The 18,698-nt window shown below is 41.4% G+C and overlaps 3 protein-coding genes and 1 long non-coding RNA gene across 4 annotated transcripts; 2 read left to right on the top strand and 2 right to left on the bottom strand.

Moving 5' to 3' along the window:
* Positions 1-1,255: 1,255 nt before the first annotated feature.
* LOC124284520 (tubulin beta chain-like) lies at positions 1,256-5,535 on the top strand. The gene is made up of 4 exons (XM_046720605.1): positions 1,256-1,388; positions 3,420-3,528; positions 3,819-4,174; positions 4,717-5,535. The coding sequence occupies exons 1-4, from the start codon at positions 1,332-1,334 to the stop codon at positions 5,533-5,535; spliced, it is 1,341 nt and encodes a 446-aa protein (XP_046576561.1). The 5' UTR covers positions 1,256-1,331.
* On the bottom strand, positions 2,092-15,379 carry LOC124284523. Its single transcript, XR_006900574.1, has 3 exons — positions 15,335-15,379; positions 9,885-9,890; positions 2,092-2,347 (listed from the first exon to the last, which is right to left on the bottom strand). It is a non-coding gene; the product is annotated as an uncharacterized LOC124284523 (long non-coding RNA).
* LOC124284518 (tubulin beta chain) lies at positions 12,666-14,046 on the top strand. Its single transcript, XM_046720602.1, has 2 exons — positions 12,666-13,083; positions 13,228-14,046. Exons 1-2 carry the CDS (start codon positions 12,778-12,780, stop codon positions 14,044-14,046), a joined length of 1,125 nt encoding a protein of 374 aa, XP_046576558.1. The 5' UTR covers positions 12,666-12,777.
* Positions 15,380-17,166: 1,787 nt separating the features above from the next.
* On the bottom strand, positions 17,167-18,690 carry LOC124284519 (alpha-(1,3)-fucosyltransferase C-like). The gene has a single exon (XM_046720604.1). The coding sequence runs from the start codon at positions 18,595-18,597 to the stop codon at positions 17,533-17,535; it is 1,065 nt and encodes a 354-aa protein (XP_046576560.1). The 5' UTR covers positions 18,598-18,690; the 3' UTR covers positions 17,167-17,532.
* Positions 18,691-18,698: the final 8 nt, after the last annotated feature.

The raw sequence follows: 18,698 nt of genomic DNA, 5'->3' as shown, positions 1-18,698 counted from the left end.
GGTTTACGCCGCTTTTAGCGGTATTCCAGGAATGGGGGAACACCAGAAGTTAATGGGTTTCACACATTGTACCCATGTGGTGAATCGAACCCGGGTCTCTGGTGGTATGACGAACGAATGCTTTAACCACTAGGCTACCCCAGCGCCCTGTTTAAAAGCATAAATGTGTATATTTTAGGACACGCTCAGCGTATGCGGAGATTGCTCACGAAAACGATAACAATTTTGAAAATAAATCTTAGCCATAATTTTTCGAGGAAAGACTCCAAACATGTATTCTTGTCTTTCTGATTTTGTTGTTTTGTCAAACATGTGTATTTTTATTGCATAAAGTGTCAGGCAAAAGCAAAAATATATCCAAGTTTGTTGGTAGCTCGAGAGAAACAAACAAAAAATTTGCATTCGATGGTGCACACACAGTCAGCCATCTAACCCACTCAGCCATCGAGGCTACAACAAATATAGAACTCTGACAACTGGTAGTCATAGTCTATGTACGTCTGGTTAAGGGGTACATCTCAAAAGGCGAAAGGTTTCCCTCAGCCAAATCCAACTTTACAATGCATACTTCTTTCTGTCCAGTAGTTTATATCAAATCCGGCGTTTAGAACCCGTGAAGATCCGGGTTAGAATTGATCTTCAGTAGCCCATGCTTGTCGTAAAAGGCGACCAACGGGATCGGCTGGTCAGGCTCGCTGACTTGGTTGACACATGTTATCATATCCCGATTTCGTAAATCGATGCTCATGATATTGATCAATGGATTGTTTGGTCCAGACTTGATTATTTACATATAGCTGGAGTATTGTTGATTGCGGCGTAAACTAAGCTCTCTCACTCCAAAGTTCAGAACATATTTGGCCTTGTCTTCCGGCGGGAGTGATCAGCGAAGTGAGACAGAAGATTTACATTTACAGAGGATTATTCGACTCCGATAATGTTGTATTGGCACAGGAATGCTTGAAGCGTGAGAACCATGTAATTAGGTAGGGCGTTAATAACCTACTTCAAGAGATTCATAGAAATGCTAATCACATATTATCAAGTACATTATTTCACGTCACCAAAGGATCAAATCAATTCAAGTGTTAGAGGGGAAACAATTGTACATTCGTGTTCTCAATGAGGATTATCAGGATTATCCGATGACCGTAACAAGGTATTAAGATAAGATGTTAGTAGTTACTCGCATGGTAACCACAAGCCAATCAGCAATACGAGCACAATACTGAGCTACTTAAACCACCTCCGATCACTTACAACTCCAGTGCCAAGCTTGTGTTCAACTGTAATAACGCTCTACCGTCTCAGTCCTTCCTTCAACCTTCAACATGAGAGAGATCGTCCACATGCAAACTGGCCAGTGCGGCAACCAGATCGGAGCTAAGGTAGATAAACGTGCACTTGTTTTGATGTGTGTGAATTTGTCAACGGCAAAACGTAAACACGTAGATCTAACAAACGTGATTCAAACGTCTTACTTCGCCTTTTGAGAATCGAGGTGAAAACAGTTTGTTTCTTCATATCCCAGTATCATTTGTTACCCACTTATGTTATTCCGGGGCAAGCGACTCGTGCCTCTCTAGAATCTCGATTCTACGGCTCGATGATTTTATTACCTCCCTTGGTTGGCTTTTGATCCAATCAGGTGTCTACGCTGGGAAGTTGAGCGTATCAATCACAACTTACTTTCAATTTTTAAATTATCTAGCCGATTAAACTTGTCAACACAATAATATATTGTTGAAGATACTCTGAAAGAAGGTGAGGTGAGGTGAAATTGGGTTTTACGTCGTGCTTGAGAATATTTCGCTCATATGACGACGTGCATGTGTGTGTATGTGTATGTGCAGCTGCTTGTACTAGCCCAGACTGAAGCTGTTTTTATAGTGCTAGCCCACTGAGATACCATGCCGCAGTAAAGCATGAATACCCCACTCACACACAGTATACTGACTCCGAGCCCACCAGTCCTTGTTGTACCCATTAATGCCGAGCGCCAAGCAGGGACCAACAAGTACAATATTTTAACGTCTTTTGGTATGACGCGGTCTGCAAAGAAGGTGTGCTTGCATATATTTTCTTAAGATTTCAGACCTGTCAATTTGTCTGCATGTTTTTCCCAAACATCTGAGTCGCACTGCGAACAAACTTTGGCGGCTGCGACCGCTATTTTTGTTGACACTGGCAAGGTCGGTTGTAACGGCGGTTTATCAGACTGGCTACTGTGAGAATGCGGAGCCAGCAAATGGAGGTAATAAAATCATCGGGCAGAGCCGTAGATGCATCCAGAGTATAGTGGAGAGTAATCGTAACGTATACTCTGGAGATTATCGAGGATGCATTTCTGTTTAATTCCAATGATGTTAAATTACACCGAAGCACTCGTATATTGTATCATGCTTTCTAAAGAATTAAACCTCTTTGATACAACTTAGAGAAGACGAAAAACTATTTATTGAAAACTTCTTCTTACGTCAGCTGTCTGACCAACGTCAGATTAAAATATCCCACCGTGTTTAGGGTTAAAGTTGTTTAGTTATAGATACATATATTGTATAGAAACTCGTACCTGTTAATAATTGCATTAATGAAAAACGTCGGAATGCGCACGTAAAATCTACAAAGCAAGCCCGGAAGATCGTCCGGGAAAACCTTCTGTTATGAGAGGCGTTATGTAAACAAACTCACGTGTGTACTAGTATTTGAATCTCTCACTGTGTATTTGAAACCCTTTCCTCATTAACAAGTTCAAATCATCCAACACAATTATCTTCAGTTAGCTATCTTCGTTATAATGACAAAATGATGATATTATTTTTAACGAATTTAAAAAAAAATTACACATTGCCATATCTTGGTAACTTAATCTTTACGCGCATTCTGATTGGTTTGTCGTATTTTCGCACATAACATTCGGTGTGGGCGAGTCTTCTTGGAGGTTACGGAACATGACGAGTTGTGATGAATGATTCCAGTACGTTCTCACATTAACGTGAAATAGAATAGGAGATTTGAGAATATGTCTTGAAGCACTGACAAGCCAGAAACTTTGGTCATATTGGGTGAAGACCGCCGCCATAGGTAAGATGTACTAAACTCACTCATGGACACGAATAAGGGAACACCTGAAAGTACATGTGTTCCTTTATTCTCTTCCAGACCTTCACCAACGGTGAAATACAAAGCTTGTGGAGAAACCCGGAAAAGAATAAAAGAACACCTGTACTTTGAGGTGTTTCTTATTCGTTTCAATGAGTATATTAATGGATGTGAAATGATTTCAATCAGCTAGAGCGATCCAACTTATACTATTATAATACAACAGTAACATAATGGGCAGTTGACAAGTTTGCAATTTATGGTTTGGTCCATTGTCGTAACATGGGTGAAAACTGAACTTTATTCTCTACTTCTAGTTCTGGGAGGTGATCTCTGATGAGCACGGCATCGACCCCACCGGCACCTACCACGGTGACTCCGACCTGCAACTGGAGAGAATCAACGTCTACTACAATGAGGCTACAGGTGCGCATAATGTGCTACTTACATCTTAAATGAAAGTTTTAAAAAATATTAAATGATGATGTTCAATTTAGTGTTTGGATTCGAATCCGATCACAAATATTTGTCTCGAAGAATAAAATGCAGAAATGTGCATATCATGGATTGTAGGAAATAACTGCGCATTACAATTAATTATTAATTTCTAATTAATTCATAAAGAGCTTATATAGGACGAAATAATTATATCAAGTAAGATGGTTATGCGTTATTAGGTTAAACATATCAAGTTTACTATGTTTGCTATTTTCCAGGAGGCAAATATGTTCCCCGGGCTGTTCTCGTGGATCTCGAGCCCGGAACCATGGACTCTGTCCGATCTGGTCCCTTCGGCCAAATCTTCCGTCCAGACAACTTTGTCTTCGGTCAGAGTGGTGCTGGCAACAACTGGGCCAAGGGGCACTACACAGAGGGCGCCGAGCTGGTAGACTCCGTGTTGGATGTTGTCCGGAAGGAGGCGGAGAGCTGTGACTGTCTGCAAGGCTTCCAGCTGACCCACTCCCTTGGAGGTGGCACCGGGTCTGGCATGGGCACCCTCCTCATCAGCAAGATCAGGGAGGAGTACCCCGATAGGATCATGAACACCTTCTCCGTTGTGCCATCACCAAAGGTATACTACCACATATCTCAACAGTATTTATGCTATTCTCAGCAACAACTACAGCTTGAAAATATGTTTATAATCACCATCTGTCGTTTTGTCCATCTCAGTTTCCTTGTTGTCATATATATCGGACCAGAGAAGTTGAGGGATAAAGTATGTTGCCATTCCACGGTATATCGATATTTTCTAGATTTTAAGTAAGAGTGAGTGAGTAAGGTTAGTTTTACGCCGCACTCAGCAATATTCAAGCTGTATGGCGGCGGTCTGTAAATAATCGAGTCTGGACCAGACAATCCAGTGATCAACAGCATGAGCATCGATCTGCGCAATTGGGAACCGATGACATGTGTCAACCAAGTCAGCGAGCCTGACCACCCGATCCCGTTAGTCGCCTTTTACGACAAGCAAAGCCTTTTATGACAAGAATGGGTTGCTGAAGACCTATTCTACCCCGGATCTTCACGGGTCTTTTAAGTAGGACATTTTTGTTGTTATTTGAACAAATAGTACACAAGCTGTCCCTAATAAAATATGTTTTCCCTTTCCAGGTGTCGGATACAGTTGTTGAGCCCTACAACGCCACCTTGTCTGTACATCAACTCGTGGAAAACACTGACGAGTCCTACTGTATTGACAACGAGGCCCTCTACGACATCTGCTTCAGGACACTGAAGCTGACCACACCCACCTACGGTGACCTCAACCATCTGGTGTCCGCCACCATGTCCGGAGTGACAACATGTCTTCGATTCCCTGGACAGTTGAACGCCGATCTCCGAAAACTGGCTGTCAACATGGTGCCCTTCCCTCGTCTCCACTTCTTCATGCCTGGATTCGCTCCACTCACATCCAGAGGAAGCCAACAGTACCGTGCCCTGACTGTGCCCGAACTCACCCAACAAATGTTCGATGCCAAGAACATGATGGCTGCCTGTGATCCTCGTCATGGCCGCTACCTGACCGTGGCTGCCATGTTCCGAGGTCGCATGTCCATGAAGGAGGTTGACGAACAGATGCTCAACGTCCAAAACAAAAACAGCAGCTACTTTGTGGAATGGATCCCCAACAACGTTAAAACCGCCGTCTGTGACATCCCACCACGTGGTCTCAAGATGTCATCTACCTTCATTGGTAACAGCACAGCCATCCAAGAGATCTTCAAACGTATCTCGGAACAGTTCACAGCCATGTTCCGTCGCAAGGCCTTCCTTCACTGGTACACTGGCGAGGGTATGGATGAGATGGAGTTCACTGAGGCCGAGTCCAACATGAACGACTTGGTGTCGGAGTACCAACAGTACCAGGACGCCACCGCCGAGGAAGAGGGAGAGTTTGACGAGGAAGAAGGAGAAGCTGATGAAGCCTAGATCTGTAATACTTTTGTAAACACAGAAATAAATCTGAACCCGACTAATTTGTTTCTGTTTGTGTTTGAGTATTAAAAGTAGAACTGAGAGAGAACAGACTGCAATGTTCTTTAAGCCTACTAACACATATACGCTTTGGGGGCGGTGGGGTAGCCTAGTGGTTGAAGCGTTCACTCGTCCCGCTGAAGACCCGGGTTCGATTCCCCACATGGGTACAATGTGTGAAGCCCATTTCTGGTGTCCCCCGCCGTGATGTTGCTGGAATATTGCTAAAAGTGGCGTAACATCATACTCACTCACTCATTTACGCTTTGGATCCATGATTGCCATGTGCTTGTTTCACCTTTTTTGCTTATCCATTCTAGCGTCGATATGATCGAATGAGTGAGTCAATATGAATACACAATGCCTTTTAGAAAGTGGTCAAAAATAACATATGTCTAACCGTACAGATTCAAGTACTTTTTTTAGGTTGAGTACCTTGCAGGATTCGCACCAACACTCTCAGAGTAGGACACCTGTGCAGTCAGCGATCAGCACAAAAAGTCAGAGGTCGGGCCCAAACAGTCACGGTGGTTTCCGAAAAATACAAGTCTGAAAACTGGTTTCTTTACACAAGCTCGGTGTGTTCCCCTCTCACAGTGTAAATGTAAAGTGGCACGGCTCCCACGGCCGAAATGCCGTTTATAAAGTGGTCAAATGTAAAATGTGCTTTGATAGATATTTGGAGGCATTGAAATAGCGGGTTCATTGGGTTCAGAATGGAGTGAATGAGAGAGTTTGGTTTTACACTGCTTTTAGCACTATTCCAGCAATACTACGGCGGGGTACACCAGAAATGGGTTTCACACATTTTACCCATGTCGGGAATCGAACCCTGGTCTTCGACGTGACGTGCGAACGCTTTAACCACTAGGCTACCCCATCACCCCAGTTAGAGTGGAAACTGTGAAACGTGTTGAGGGTAGGCAGAAACAGGGATTGAGCCTTAGCACACAGTCAAACAGCTTCACCTCATAATTGGCTATGCTAGGGCGCCACACGACGTATGTTTCAGCACAGATAAGGATTATGAAATACTGGATAAAATACTTCATATGAATTGTTCTTGATATCCAATCCAATGCTCTGTAATGTTAAAAAACTAACATGATGCCGGAAAACAAAACTGGGTGTCAAACCTCAGACATTTACTACTTTACACACGTTTTACCCTCGTTAGGTTATCACAAAGTGTGGGTGATCCTATCATGTTTACAGCTAAACTAGTGATCATCAGAAACTATTCACAGCAAAATATTACACGGAAATTCACACAAAAAATAAAAACGAAGTGATAAAGCCATATTGAGACATGTCACACACTTACAGACCCATCCTTTCCGGGAACACATAAGTTAACGAATCGCCTATATGTCGCAGAAATTCAAAAGGCCTTTTCTGATATAACATGAAATGTACGTGCACACTGTCGGTATAAACAGCTTACGCGACACGTGAGCAACACAGTTATTAGTAAAAAGAACACAAAAAATAGGCCACGTTTGAGGCAAATCGGAAGAGAGAGAGCTGTCAGAATGGCCCAACAAGGAACTAACCACATCGTCTTTACCGGAACCTTCGGCTGCACCCGAGCAACTGTCATCAGGCTGATGCAACGACTAAGACAAACTGGCAGTACGTCAGACAGGCCTAGGGGTGGTCGACCACGTGTGACATCACCCGGTGATGATCGCCACAATTCATATGAGAAATCGTTTTGTATCGGCGACGTCAACGGCAACGACGACACTAGGACACCATGTCAGTCGACATACAGTGTACCGGTGGCTGTGAACATGGTAATCGAGCACGTCGACCCTACCGTGGAGTGCTTCTGACTCTTCACACCCGACGTTGTCCATTGACATGGGCTAGTGAATTCTTGCTTTGGCAGATGCGTGATTGGCGATGTGTGATGTTCACCGACGAGGGATGATATTTCCTTCGGTTGAAGAATGAATGAGAAGGAAATTACTTTCTCCAGGGTATGTAACTCTTGACAGGGTACGTGTACATGTTGATAGGTGGCGTTGCATAAGGGTATATAAAGGTAGTGTAAGCCATGTACGTCATTCTCGCATCACGTGCAACTATAGTCCGTTTGGCTCAAAAGCGGACCGATGAATTGCAATCTAACTAGAAAACTAATAAACATAAAATACTCAATGAAACGCTGATCATAATCAAAACATCATACCCACTCTGTGATGTTTTTTGCAGAATTGTTGTCCTAAAAATAAAAAAGTTGTTTAACAATCTATCATTAAAATATTGACACAGTTCACTATTTGTTACGAGGGAGGAGTGCAGAGAAAGGGACAGCCAGGTGTTCGAGAACGGATGGAGACGGCACAGCACAGGTTAATGAAGAAATACGAAATGAAATTCTCGAACACCTGCCTGTCCCTTTCTCTGCACTCCTCCCTCGTAACAAACAGGAACTGTGTCAATATTTTAATGATAGTTTGTTAAACAACTTTATTTTATTTATCTCTACACTTTATGTCTACCTTTATCCCTGCCTCTATTTTACCTCTATCTCTCTCTACCACTTTTATGTCTATCTTTATCTCTATCTCTATTTTACCTCTATCTCTACCACTCTATTTCTACCTTTATCTCTATCTCTACCTCTATTTTACCTCTATCTCTACCACTCTATTTCTACCTTTATCTCTATCTCTACCTCTATTTTACATCTATCTCTACACCACTCTTTTTCTACCATATCCCTACCTCTATTTTACCTCTATCTCTACCAATCTCTATTTCTTCCCTTTATCTCTATCTCTACCCCTATTGTACCTCTATCTCTACCACTCTTTTTCTACCATATCCCTACCTCTATTTTACCTCTATCTCTACCACTCTATTTCTACCTTTATCTCTATCTCTACCTCTATTGTACCTCTATCTCTACCACTCTATTTCTGTTTCTATCCTTATCCCTACCTCTATTTTACCTCTATCCCTACCACTCTATTTCTACCTTTTATCTCTATCTCTACATCTATTGTAACCTCTATCTCTACCACTCTATTTCTACCTTTATCTCTATCTTTGGTTTACCTCTATCTCTACCACTCTATTTCTACCTTTATCTCTAACTCCTCTACCTCTATTTTATTTTACCTCTATCTCTATCACTCTATTTCTACCTTTATCTCTATCTTTAGTTTTACCTCTATCTCTACTCACTCTATTTCTTCCCTTTATCTCTATCTCTACCTCTATTTTTTGCCTTTATCTCACTACCACTTTATGTCTATCTTTATCTCTATCTCTATCTCTATTTTTAACCTCTATCTCTACCACTCTATTTCTACCTTTATCTTTATCTCTACCTCTATTTTACCTCTATCTCTACCACTCTCTATTTTCTACCTTTATCTCTATCTCTACCTCTATTTTTACCTCTATCTCTACCCACTCTTTACCAATTCTATTTCTACCCTACCTCTATCCCTCTATTCTCACTATTTTCCTATTTATCTCTACCTCACTCTATTTCTTCCCTTTATCTCACCTTTATCTCTATCTCTAATTCTATTTTACCTCTATCTCTACCACTCTATTTCTACCTACCATATCCCCACCTCTATTTTAATTCTCTATCTCTGCACCAATCTATTTCTACCTTTATCTACCTCTATCTCTAACCTCTCTGTTCCACCTTATTTCTACCTCTATCTCTATCCTATACTCTATCCTTACTCTATTTCTCTTTATCTCTTTCTCTCTATTTTAATTCTATCTCACCTCCTATTTTAACCTTTATCTCTATCCTACCTCTATTTTACCTCTATCTCTACCACTCTATTTCTACCTTTATCTCTATCTTTTTTTATTTTCCTCTATCTCAACCACTCTATTTCTACCTTTTATCTCTATCTCTACCTCTATTTTAACCTCTATCTCTACCAATTCTATTTCTACCTTTATCTCTATCTTTAGCTTTTACTCCTCTATCTCTACCCACTCTATTTCACCTTTTCTCTCTATCTCTACCTCTATTTTACCTTTTGATTATAGAAATATGCAAAATATAAAGATTGTATTATCCATGTACACAGTGATTGGGTACCCGGTAGGAACGCAATCTTCTGTCACTGTCGAAATCACGGAAGGACGATGGTTGTGAATAAATACACAGATATCAGTCATAAATCATTCATTTTAAGAAGACCTTGGACCAATCACTTGACAGTCGTTTCAAAATGTAATTTTGTCACTCATTCAATGTCATTTCCCCACTCATATTTTATTGCATAAATGCATATATGTCCACCTACAATCACTACCAAAACTATTCTCTACTGTTCAGCTTATACTTCTGTTTGTTTGTGAAACTGTAGGTCCTTGTAGCATTCCCCAAATGGTTGTAATATTTGAAGCTCATTTCATGGTGTCCCTCGACGTAATACCGGTTGACTGTTGCTACAAGGGAAACATACAACATTCACAGATCACCAAACAAAAGTCAATAATCTCTTTTGAAATGTTGTGCGCAGTGGCCAACAACGTAAGTTCCGACGTTTTTTCCATTGTTTGAGTGACACGGTATAAACACAAAATGCATCGACTAAGTACCACTCAACTCTCTGCTTACTAGTCACAATATGTCGGAAATATTGCCGATGTGATGATAAATCTTAACTCACTCACTCACTACCTCATTACTAAAGTGCATCGTTCGAACCCGTCTACATCATAAATCACTATGTTTGAAAGCTTTGCTGCGGCTTGAATATTATGTCCTTGATTGAACAGGACAAGAACCGAATGGCGCTCTTAGAAATCTTCATAGAATGGTATACGTGACATGTTTTAGAAATCAAATCTGCATAAATATATAAATCCACCCGTAAAGATGAACTAAAGGGATTATCACGGATGAGTAATGAAACCCACAAATAGGATTAACCGTGTTTGTAGCGACTAAGACCCCAGCAACAGGCAGCCAATCGTCTGTAAGAGGCCCAAAGACCACAACATATAAGACAGCCTACGTCCAGTCATGGTCAGTCACGAGTGTCCAGCTTGTATTTTACACCCACAAGGACTTACCCTTCCCTCCAGCCTTAAACATGCGAGAGATCGTCCACATGCAAACTGGCCAGTGCGGCAACCAGATCGGAGCTAAGGTAACACCGTTATCTTGTTTTAATAGGGATGGCTACAGATAAAGAACGTAGAGATCGATAATGGTTAATTAAATATCGATTCATTATCGATAAATATCGGAAATGTAACTTTGAGCAAAAATGACAATTCCGAAAGAAATGAATACATTTCACATCACTAGTGAGTGGTAATATATTTTTGGATGGATCATTAACGACAGCGTCCTGAACAGAAGCAGACCATGAATTATAAATTCCTAAATTTGTATATTGTGTGAGAAAATTCAAACTCTATCTCTATCACGAAAGAGTGAGTGAGTTAAAATTTATCGTCACATCGGCAATATTCTATCACAAACGATAATGTACGATATTATCGATAACACAATTTTCATATCGATAATGGTTAATAATTTTTCCTATCCACGATATTTCCGATTATCGATCATTTTAGTCAGCCCTATATTTCACACTGCATCCAATAGGTGTTCATATCAGAGATAATATCGTTATTAGGCTGTGTATTTGGAAATAATTGTATTGCAAAGTATTGCAATATATATATTGCAATATATATATTGCAATACAATGTTTGTACGAACAAATCCTATATATGGCCTTAACTATAACTCAATTCTTGTTTTTTTAAATTTCGTATCTCGAGCCCAGTGATGGTATTACCTGTTTCTGAACCCTGTAACTACCGTCATTACAAATCAAAAAGAAATAGTAAAACACTTCTGTATAGTCACACCTTGTGCGACCTAGGTTAAAATAGGTTGGATAGTCAGACTCAGTTATGCTAATGGCGTGGCATCGTCACCCGAGGGCGTGGATTGTAGCTTACAATTTAGGGATTGTCTGGTCCATTATTTTGTCCTACGGCTGAAATAATGCCGAGCATGGTGCCACACCAGCATAGTCACATCCCAAACACAAGGCAGTTATGTGTGAAAAGACTACGACATACGAAACGGTCTTACCTTGCTAAAATCGGAGTTAAATTCAAACTCACTCGGATCATGCGTTTTTGACTTGGATCATGCGTATTGAAGTATTGTTATATTGTTGTCGCCAAAGACCTGGGTCACCCCTTCGGTGTTTATGTCAATCGAATTGAGTCTTTCAAACTATTAGCCATACTCCATTTGCACGAGTGATCTGCAAACTCAAACAGCAGTCAAGCTGTCACCGCAGAATCTGAAAACACACTAAAGGCATATTGTCGAGCGGATCACATTCACTGTAATTAGTATCATGTATATTGACTTTGCAGTATGTGAAAACACACTAAAGGCATATTGTCGAGCGGATCACGCCCACTGTAATTAGTATCATGTATATTCGGGTCGCCATGTCGAAATACATGTTTTGCAAATAACGAAATTCATTCGTCCCGTGCTTGTCTACATAATTTTTTGTTTCGAATCCAATAAACTACTCTTCTCGTGTCAATCAGATTAGGACCACACTCACCTTGCGGTAAAGAATTTGTAAAGAACGTAATACTGAGATATGTTTCCAGTTCTGGGAGGTTATCTCGGATGAGCACGGCATTGACCCCACCGGCACCTACCACGGTGACTCCGACCTCCAGCTTGAGAGAATCAACGTCTACTACAACGAGGCTACAGGTTTGGAAACGAGATATAAAATTAAAATAGATAATGATGAGTATTGCCTAACGCCGGATCATCAGTTTAGCAGCTATTCGCGACGACTGTAAATAAATAAGTCTGTGTAACTATCATTCAGATTATAAGTCAAAATATCGTTTGACATGCATGGAGGTGTTTTCGTTGATTGTCTTTGCAAAATAAACACCGTTGTACTGAACAGAATCTGAGCGCCTTGGACATAATGACACGACCTAAGCTGAATGAGAGCCGCAACGTCCAGTTTTAAGTCCTCACTGTCATATACAGAAAAACGAATGCTGATTTTCAAGGAAGAACTTATGTCCCCACCTTTGTACACAAGTTAAATTATATAAAAAAATATTTCATGCATTGGTGATTCCTTTCCAGGAGGAAAATATGTTCCCCGTGCTGTTCTCGTGGATCTCGAGCCCGGAACCATGGACTCTGTCCGATCTGGTCCCTTCGGTCAAATCTTCCGTCCAGACAACTTTGTCTTCGGTCAGAGTGGTGCTGGCAACAACTGGGCCAAGGGGCACTACACAGAGGGCGCCGAGCTGGTAGACTCCGTGTTGGATGTTGTCCGGAAGGAGGCGGAGAGCTGTGACTGTCTGCAAGGCTTCCAGCTGACCCACTCCCTTGGTGGAGGCACCGGGTCTGGCTTGGGCACCCTCCTCATCAGCAAGATCAGAGAGGAGTACCCCGACAGGATCATGAACACTTTCTCCGTTGTGCCATCACCTAAGGTATGTTGAATCTATCGAAAAATGAATCTGTAAACTCAGTGCAATTATTTTCGAGACATTGCTGGGTTATTTCAGTGTAATATTTTACCATATATTGTGACACAAAGTGAAGTAATTCAGTGATGACATATTTTCCCTTTCCAGGTGTCGGATACAGTTGTTGAGCCCTACAACGCCACCTTGTCTGTACATCAACTCGTGGAAAACACTGACGAGTCCTACTGTATTGACAACGAGGCCCTCTACGACATCTGCTTCAGGACACTGAAGCTGACCACACCCACCTACGGTGACCTAAACCACCTGGTGTCCGCCACCATGTCCGGAGTAACAACATGTCTTCGATTCCCTGGACAGTTGAACGCCGATCTCCGCAAACTGGCTGTCAACATGGTGCCCTTCCCTCGTCTCCACTTCTTCATGCCTGGATTCGCTCCACTCACATCCAGAGGAAGCCAACAGTACCGTGCCCTGACTGTGCCCGAACTCACCCAACAAATGTTCGATGCCAAGAACATGATGGCTGCCTGTGATCCTCGTCACGGCCGCTACCTGACCGTGGCCACCATGTTCCGAGGTCGCATGTCCATGAAGGAGGTTGACGAACAGATGCTCAACGTGCAAAACAAAAACAGCAGCTACTTTGTGGAATGGATCCCCAACAATGTTAAAACCGCCGTCTGTGACATCCCACCACGTGGTCTCAAGATGTCTGCCACCTTCATTGGTAACAGCACAGCCATCCAGGAGATCTTCAAACGTATCTCGGAGCAGTTCACAGCCATGTTCCGTCGCAAGGCCTTCCTTCACTGGTACACTGGCGAGGGTATGGATGAGATGGAGTTCACTGAGGCCGAGTCCAACATGAACGACTTGGTGTCGGAGTACCAGCAGTACCAGGACGCCACCGCCGAGGAAGAGGGAGAGTTTGACGAGGAAGAAGGAGAAGCTGATGAAGCCTAGATATGCAGTGGAGATGTTTGTAGACTCAGAAATAAATCTGAACCCGATCACTAAATTAAGAATAGCAGTCTTTTATATCATGGCCAGTATACATTTGCAATGTATGGTAAGTAGAATCAGCTTCACTGTTTCAGAGAATGACTACAGTACTCGAACATGACATGCTACAACGTAAGGAATAAAAATTGTCTAAAATTGTTATACCTGGCTCAATTTACCACCTTGTGGTAAGGCGAAATGGGGTTTAACGTCGTAATTGAGAATATTTCGCTCATATGACGACGCATGTGTGCGTATGTGTGGCTGCTTGTACTAGCCCAGACTTATGCCCAGACTTATGATCCACTATAGTGCCAGCTCACTGGGATACCATGCCGTAGTTAAGCATGAATACCCCACTCAGACACATTATACTCCGAGCCCACCAGTCCTTGTTGTACCCATTAATGCCGAGCGCCAGGCAGGGACCAACGAGTACCATATTTTAACGTCTTTTGGTATGAAGCGGCCGGGGATCGAACCCGCGACCTTCCGCTCTCCGGGCGGACGCTCTAACCACTACACCACGGAGGCGGTCTTATCACCTAGTACGAATTTCCGAAAACCAAGTTGGTTCAATATAATTATGCACTTAAACTATAACAAAAATCAGAAAGTCACGAGTAACACAATCAATCAATCAAAGTTTATTCAATATACAGCCATAGGTACAAAACTCAACAAAATAATAACGAAAGTGACAAAATGGTTAGGTACACCTTTTACTTCTTAACCTTAAAGGTTCCTGTACAAATCTTGCTATGTTAATTAAGATATTTATTATTTATCACAGCTTAATCGTACATTGCATTTATAAATAAAGGATGTTTCCAGATGTATTCAGGAATATACTTATCTCTTAAAATTTAATAAACTTTACATATTAACAGAAAATGGTATTCATTTTCTGTACATCCATTCATACATAAATAGTAAAATCTTACATTGCGAACAATACCGCAAGGTCTACCAACTTTTACCATTAAAGTCAATTCCCAAGATCTTAACAAACATAAAGCCTTTTATATTCACGATCCTTGAGAGTAGATAAATAACATTCAACTGTAAGCAGAGATTAATATTCTTGATAGAAACATAACTTATTTGATTCACAAACTTTAGAAAACCAATCTTGCTGATGACAATCTTTAACTCTTTGCACAAACTTACTAAGAAATAGAGAACTATTACCAATTTCCTGAGAGATCCGAACAAATCCAAAACCATAGGAGAAAAGATACATTTTAACCTTTGAGTGAGTGAGTGAGTTTGGTTTTACGCCGCTTTTAGCAATGTTCCAGCAATATTACGACGGGGGCCACCAGAAATGGGCTTCACACATTGTACCCATATGGGAAATCGAACCCGGGTCTTCGGCGTGGCGAGCGAACGATTTTAACCACTAGGCTACCCCACCGCCCCTTTTAGCCTGTGAAGCCCATGTAACACGAATACAGTCATCTAAAGATTTACAAAGGAGATAGCTTTGCGTACCTTAAGCGCCTTGTGTATATTTACGCGTGCATATTTCTTGAAACAGAATTTAGCTGTGATAGCAAATCATCATTTTGTGAGTGGCAAGCCTATTAAAGTTTCATGCTGATTCATATAATGTCGTCCCTATGATGACAGCGCTATGATGATCGTGGTTTCTGTCGACTATACTATTTCTGAGATAACTTCAAAGGAACGTGTCACATGAGCAAAGGGTCATATTATTTCATACAGGATCAAGGTTGACAACTAGCTGAGATCTGGTTCACATAGGGCTACAGTGCTCACTTTTGTGTGATCTCGTGTGACTCAACACTTTCTTTAATTTGTCTGAAACTTAAGATCCTTCAGTGGGATGACCATGTTGCTTTATTCCCGACCTATTTTGTTGTAAATGGTGCGGGGTGTGTGTATTGAGGTGGGGTATTGAGTCTTGACACACATACATGTATATACGTCACCAACAAGTCAGTGCTTTATCATCTGACAGGTCATCACCAAGTAACTCTAAAGTCATATCCAGTCACCATTTTGTAACCACCGATTGATCGCCAACTTACCAATTGACCTCAGAATCAACAGTATTTGATCGCCAATTTACCCAAAAGCCACGGTGAGTTGATCGCCAATATACCACAAAATCTCAGTATTTGATCGCCAATTTACCCAAAAGCGACGGTGAATTGATCGCCAATATACCTAAAAGTCATCAGTATTTGATCGCTAATTTACCCAAAAGCAACCATGAATTGATCGACAATTTACCTCAAAGTCATCAGTATTTGATCGCCAGTTTACTCAAAAGTCACCATGAATTGATCGCCAATTTACCTAAAATTTACCTCAATTTACCCAAAAGCAACCATGAATTGATCACAATTTACCTCAAAGTCATGAGTATTTGATCGCCAATTTACCCAAAAGTCACCATGAACTGATCGCCAATATACCACAAGGTCATCAGTAATTGATCGCCAATTCCCCACCAAGCCAACATATTATGCCATCATGTTATCAACTTATAATCATCAAGTAACCTAAGGTAACCATCAAGTACAAAGTCACCTTAAGTCACAAGCACAACGTTACGTGACATCCAAATTACCATCATGTCACTAAAACGTCATTGCAAAGTCAACAAACATAACAAAGGCCCCATCATATCCCACACAAGACAGCGTTGTGTCCTTATCAAGTCCTATCAAGTCACCGCCAGATCACCATCATACTGCCACGGAGTGACCATCAATTGACCACACTCAGTGTGTGTTGTTGACTAACATCTGATTCGTTATTTTCAGTGAGGACGTAGTAGACTCGTCGGGCGAGTCTCTCTCTCTCTCTCTCTCTCTCTCTCTCCAAGAACCTCCCTTTCAGACGGTCTGGTTGTGGCGAGAGATGGAACGGCAATAAGACAAACGAGGAGAGTTATTGGAGGAGGGGGGTTTTGACACACACATATACTTCACAAGCAAGGTACTTTTCAACTGACAGGTCATCATCAAGTAATTATAAAGTCACATCCAGTCCATCTCGATTGATCACCAATACACCGATATACCTCTCTCTCTCTCTCTCTCTCTCTCTCTCTCTCTCTCTCTCTCTCTCTCTCTCTCTCTCTCTCTTTCTCGCTCTCTCTCCAGGAACCTCCCTTTCAGACGGACTTCTGGTTGTGGCGAGAGGTGGAACGGCAATAAGACAAACGAGGAACGAGAGTTACTTTTACCCAACTTTATACAGTCATGAATAGCACTTTGAGCATTCGAAAGAAATTTGCAGCAAATAAACGTGGAAAGCAATGATTAAAGTAGAAGAATCAACCAACGAAATGAAATGGTTACAGCTTTGACAACTGTACAGAACAATCATTTGGTGTTTGCGATTTCGACAAACGGTTCTATAACATTCTTGGGGTGGTGGTAGAAATCTGTCCTATATCAGAAAACCAAGGAACTAAACATGGCATGTTTCTTGTGTCAGCCATTTACCGATGTCATAGTATTGCTGATGAAATAGATCCAAATTTTGAATTTTGACACAAAAATCACAGTACGCCGATTCAAGTTGATCCTCACGAGTTTGTATATATCTGGATTTTCTTTCTAGTATCTCAGCATAAGCTGTAACATTTTGTTCCAGGTATTTAAGATGCTTCGCCAGCTCTTGTGGACTTGAAAAGTCCGCTGCGTTGATATACGTTCCTGGTGGTATTAAAAGACTATAATCAGCACCTCCCCGAACGACTGGAACAATATGGTGAGAATATACTTTAAACAGCTTCTCTGTGAAATAGTCAAAGCAAGGGGAATTTTCAAAGGATAAATAAAACCTATATTCGTTGTACATACCATCACAATGTGGGCCTCTACATTTCAATGGACCACAATTTCCATACATGTCAACTGATATATTATGCTTACGTAGTTCTTTTACATACTGTTGTCGTTTTGAGGGAGTGTTGCAGTTACTGACAAACCACAAAACCGACTTAGTTTTATTCAGAGCAATTTTGGAGAAATCAGCTTTAAGTGGTGGCTGCCGATGATAAAAGACGCCGTAGGGGTAGATGATATCAGAGTCAAGGCGATACGTCATAGTCCAGTTAAATACACCGCGCCATGCCTCTGTCTTGTACAAGTGACTTGAGTAGTAAAACGGACACTCTATTCCAAACATAGCCCATACTTGGTTGGGTTTTCTAACAGGAGGTTTCTTTAAGTTCAGTTCAGTAAGATCGAAGATCACAACATCTGCTTTATCGATGTGACTTGGACCCAGTAGACATTCACAGTTTTTCTGTGGACATTTTTTTAAGCCTCGTCGACAATGGTCCTGGGAGTTTCTATACCAACCGGGGGGTTTATAAAACAGTATACGCTTGGTCTTGGTGCTGTTTACTGGACGGTATCCGTCACTGAAATTCACGCTGTAGGACATCTTCTGTCTGTTCTTGTCCGAAGAATGGTATGTAATTGGTTTATAGAAATAGGGATAAGGACTATCTTTGTTGAAAACCATGTGATAGCCAGATTTTGAAACTCTCTCCTTTTTGTTGGTTTCGCCTCCTTTTTGTTGGTTTCTGTTTGTTGTGCTATCAATATTTCGTTTCAAATCGATTG

The sequence above is a fragment of the Haliotis rubra genome, unplaced genomic scaffold (assembly GCF_003918875.1).
Source record: "Haliotis rubra isolate DU_JTF1 unplaced genomic scaffold, ASM391887v1 Scf338, whole genome shotgun sequence".
Classification (NCBI taxonomy): Eukaryota; Metazoa; Mollusca; class Gastropoda; order Lepetellida; family Haliotidae; genus Haliotis; species Haliotis rubra.
This window is presented reverse-complemented; position numbering and strand designations above follow the sequence as displayed.